The 4,262-nt window shown below is 47.3% G+C and overlaps 2 protein-coding genes across 2 annotated transcripts; one reads left to right on the forward strand and one right to left on the reverse strand.

The window, feature by feature from the left end:
- Positions 1-55: 55 nt before the first annotated feature.
- LOC121964737 (serine/threonine-protein kinase Chk2-like) lies at positions 56-2,497 on the forward strand (the record flags this gene model as incomplete). Its single annotated transcript, XM_042514932.1, has 7 exons — positions 56-153; positions 300-399; positions 604-690; positions 758-921; positions 1,163-1,278; positions 1,395-1,480; positions 1,974-2,497. Coding segments are annotated over 7 exons (849 nt in total), but the record flags the coding sequence as incomplete, so codon positions are not given.
- Positions 2,498-2,754: 257 nt separating this feature from the next.
- On the reverse strand, positions 2,755-3,841 carry LOC121964738 (glutathione S-transferase theta-1-like). The gene is made up of 2 exons (XM_042514933.1): positions 3,646-3,841; positions 2,755-2,979 (listed from the first exon to the last, which is right to left on the reverse strand). Exons 1-2 carry the CDS (start codon positions 3,724-3,726, stop codon positions 2,833-2,835), a joined length of 228 nt encoding a protein of 75 aa, XP_042370867.1. The 5' UTR covers positions 3,727-3,841; the 3' UTR covers positions 2,755-2,832.
- Positions 3,842-4,262: the final 421 nt, after the last annotated feature.

A 4,262-nucleotide genomic window follows, 5' to 3' on the forward strand; every position in this document is an offset into this window, starting at 1 on the left:
TATGAGTTATTTAATTATAGCTATTATTATGTAATCATTAAAACTAATAACCTATTTTATCCTCTCCTCATGTCCTCGTGTCCTGCAGCCTTGTCTCATAAAGACAGAGGACTTCTATCAGACGGAGGACAGTTATTACATCGTGTTGGAGCTGTGAGTCAAACTCAGGAATCTGATCAATAAATGGATCAGTTCTGTCTCTGATCAGAGAGTCACTGTCTGTCTCTGTCCCTATGTGTCTCTGTTCCCATGTGTCTCTGTCCCCATGTGTCTCTGTCCCCATGTGTCTCTGTCCTCAGGATGGAGGGGGGCGAGTTGTTCCACAGAGTGAAGTCTCAGCAGCAGCTCAAAGAATCCGTCGCCAAACTTTACTTCTATCAGATGCTGCGAGCCGTCCAGGTGAGACGGAGACACTGTCGCCACGGTAACCACCAAGAGTCCACCATGTCTCACCACTCACTCACTCACTCTGTGTGCGTGTGCGTGTGCCTGTGTGTGTGTGTGTGTGTGTACGCGCACGTGCGTGTGCCTGTGTGTGCCTGTGTGTGCGTGCGTGCGTGCGTGCGTGCGTGCGTGCGTGCGTGCGTGCGTGCGTGCGTGCAGTACCTCCACAGTAACGGGATCATCCACAGAGACCTGAAACCAGAGAACATCCTGCTGTCCTCGCAGGACGACGTCTGTCTCATCAAGGTATGGACACCTTCATCTTCATCCTCCCCATTCTCCTCCTCGTCCTCACGGTGTCTCTGTCCCTCAGGTGACAGATTTTAACCAGTCCCGGATCCTGGACTCTACCCTGCTGATGAGGACTCTGTGTGGGACGCCGTCTTACTTGGCCCCAGAGGTCTTCACGCAGGCGTCCACCACCGGGTACGGACTGGCTGTGGATGCCTGGAGCCTCGGAGTCCTGCTCTTCGTCTGGTAGGCTCACACCTGTCTGTCTCTGTCTATACCTGTCTGTCTGTCTGCCTTTGTCTCTAACTGTCTCTGTCTCTAACTGTCTCTGCCACTCTGTCTGTCTGTCTCTACCTGTCTCTGTCTGTAGGACAGCTGTCTGACAGGGACGTCTGTTTACCAGGTAGTTTTTGCTCAGGTGTTAACCTGTCTCTGTCTGTCTGTCTGTCTGTCTCTGTCCCTGTGTCCCTGTCCATCTGTCCCTCAGTCTAGGAGGGTATCCTCCGTTCCACGAGAGTTTCGGTCATCAGTCGGTGACGGAGCAGATCATCAGAGGAGAGTTCATCATGGTTCAGTCCAAGTGGAGACACGTCTCTGACCAAGGTACTGAGACACGTCACTGCTACTGTAGTACTACTGTAATACTTCTGTCATACTACTACAGTACAGTGCTCAGTGTGTGTGTGTGTGTGTGTGTGTGTGTGTGTGTGTGTGCGCAGCGAAGGACGTGGTGAGGAAGCTGCTGGTCGTTGATCCCAGTAAGAGGATGACCATCGAGGAGGCTCTGCAGCACCGCTGGTTACAGGTACTGCAATACTACTGTAGTACTGCAACACTTGTACTGTTCCACCAGCAGAAAACTAACCCAAACTGTAAAGTTGTGACTGTTTCCGGTTGTATGCGTCTCCTGCGTCTCACGGTGTGTCCGGTCTCTCAGCGTCTGGTCGTTGACGGCGTTCAGCGCGACAGAACAGACGCGCTCTTTTGTCCTTGTCGTTGTCTCGTCTACTTTTTGGAAACTCTGACTCATCCGTAGAACTCGCTCTGTGCGGCGCTCTGTCCACGCCACGCTGACTCCACGCAGCATCGAACAGGTGTTTTCCTGAGGCCGTGAAGTCTGAACGCCTCCTCAGGTGGAACAGCACAGACTTGGAAACCAGGCAAAAGTTATGGTCGCAGAATCGATTATTATCTGGGGTAGTGACGTCGCTGCTCCGCGTCATCTGTGGCCTGCTGATGTCACACTGTCCAGGTGCGTGGTGGGAAGTGTAGTCCTCAATGATGTTTTCTGTGTTTAGGATCCAGAGATGCTGCAGACGGCTCACAGGCTCATGTACCCCGACGATGCTGCTGCTATGGCCCCGCCCCCTGAGCCCGCCCCCCAGCATGTGGCGGAATCCGTCTCTGGCAGCGCCGGAAGGAAACGAGGACGGGATGAAGGACACGAGGAGGAGGAGCATCCGGCCAAACGGAGCCAGGCCCCTCCCCCTCTATAGAGGACCAATCAGATTCCACCATTCCTCAGGTCATGTGACTGGGCCACATGTTTTTCACGCCATCTGATTTGGTTTTCTGTGAGTCCACAATCATCAGAAAATGTCTGGGGGCCACCAGGGGCCAGATTAGAATCACATTATTCAGTTATTATTGATTATTGATGAAACCTCACTGATGGTTTCCCGGGGCGACGACTCAACCGTCAGATGAGTCCTGCAGGGGGCGGGGCTTTACACTGTCACTGCTGTCACGGCGACAGATGGACGAGTAAATAAACGAACTGAACGACTTAATGTGAAAATAAAATCTTGTTTTTATTTTTCTTCATTACATTTTAAACTATTGTTATTATTAATAAAGTTATTGATCTGATGAAAACATTTTATTTACAATCAGAAGTTTGAAGACAGTTTTTTTTTTTAATTGTTTTTGTTTAAATTTCTGAAAACAAACTGAAAATCTGATCAGCTGACCGTCACCTGTGTGTTTATCAGATCAATCAGTTTGTGATTATTTATTTAAAATTACTGGAAAACCCATCAGACACACCTGACCTCTTCATCATCTTCATCATCATCATCATCATCATCATCATCATCATCATCGACTCTGGACGCCGGACAGTCAGGTGTGTCTTGGCCCCGCCCCTCTGTGGTGATGTCACAGCTTGGCTTTTTGGCGGGCTCTGAGGGCGTACAGCACGGCGTGAGCGCGGTCGAAGGACTCGCCGACAGCGGCCTGGACTCTGCTCCTCCAGCGCTGCAGCTCAGGACGCTGCTGCAGGACGTCCCTGTCCCCCCCCAGAGGCTGCGGGGACACACAGTGAGCATGCTCAGAACCAACAACCAATCACCGCGTGGCCGACAAACAAAACTGCCTGAACATCCAACAATGATTTCTGTTTTCAGTTTCTGGCATTTGGTAATTTTCCAAGAAAAAAGAAAAATACCAAAACTTTTTACAGAATGATGGTATTTCAATAAAAAAGCTTGAAAAAAATGTTTTCACAGAAATAAAATACAAAACATCAAATAGGACGGTATGTCTTCTTTAAAAATTGCCCAATAATTTTAAAGACAAAAACACTGCCAAATATTTTTTAAGAAATAAAGAGCAGCAAAAGTACTAAATGCTAAATGTTTTTTCTCTGCAAAATAAATTGCTAAACGTTTCAAAGTAAATAAAGACCAAAAATGTCCATGGAAAAAATACCTGCCAAAATGTTAAAAAGCCCCAAATTTAAAAAAAAAAACAAAACAAAACAAAAAAAACTGGCAACGATTTTTTTGGTTAAACTTTTTTTAAATTGCCTTTTTAATTTTTTTTTTCAAAAAGCCAACAATTCAAAGGAAAAAAGGCCAAAAACTTTTCATACAGAAAAAATATGTCTGATTTTATAAGACGATCAATGATTGTTATTGTTTACAAACAGCTGCTGACACGTCACATGTCACAGCAGAGCGAGCGTCTGACCTGCGTGAGCTCACAGACGGCGAGCAGGTCGGCCAGCGTGATGTCATCGCCGCACAGGAAGGGCTGTCTGCGCAGGAACATGGACTCCAGTTTGTCCAGAGTGTCCTCCAGCTGAGACAGAGCACGAGACAAACGGCCCTCGTCCACCGGAGCGCCGCTCTGAACCGGTAAGAGCACCTGCACCGGATTCAAACAGGGTTATCACTGGATTTAAACTGGATTTAAACTGGATTTAAACTGGATTATAGTGAAATCTCAAAGAGACAGTTTCCCTCATTAGAGTCTTGAGTTCGTCATCAGTCGTTGAGCCTTTTTAAATTGAGAACAGTTAGTCTGCTGTTGGTGTCACCGTGTGCACACTGGACACGGAGCAGAGGAAACACGCATTTAAAAAGCCCATTATCACAAAACACGGTTCGCCTCAGTATCACAAACTAAAAGCAGTGTCTGATTTTCATTAAATACCGAATAAACGATGATGGATGCCGATTACTTTTGTCAGTTATTTCAGACAAAATGATGAATTCTTCTATTTTCATGGAAGGTTCCAATAAATCTGCACACGTCTGTACGTTAAACAGACATCACACGTCTTAGTATCTGTGTGTGTGTGTGTG

Source organism: Plectropomus leopardus, unplaced genomic scaffold (genome assembly GCF_008729295.1).
Source record: "Plectropomus leopardus isolate mb unplaced genomic scaffold, YSFRI_Pleo_2.0 unplaced_scaffold16982, whole genome shotgun sequence".
In the NCBI taxonomy this organism is placed as follows: Eukaryota; Metazoa; Chordata; class Actinopteri; order Perciformes; family Serranidae; genus Plectropomus; species Plectropomus leopardus.

Excerpts from the sequence above, each read along its gene's own strand:
- LOC121964738 (XM_042514933.1), bottom strand. The coding sequence starts at position 3,726 with ATGTTCCTGCGCAGACAGCCCTTCCTGTGCGGCGATGACATCACGCTG. Across the intron at positions 2,980-3,645 it reads CCGTCTGTGAGCTCACGCAG|CCTCTGGGGGGGGACAGGGA; the intron begins GTCAGACGCTCG and ends GTGTCCCCGCAG.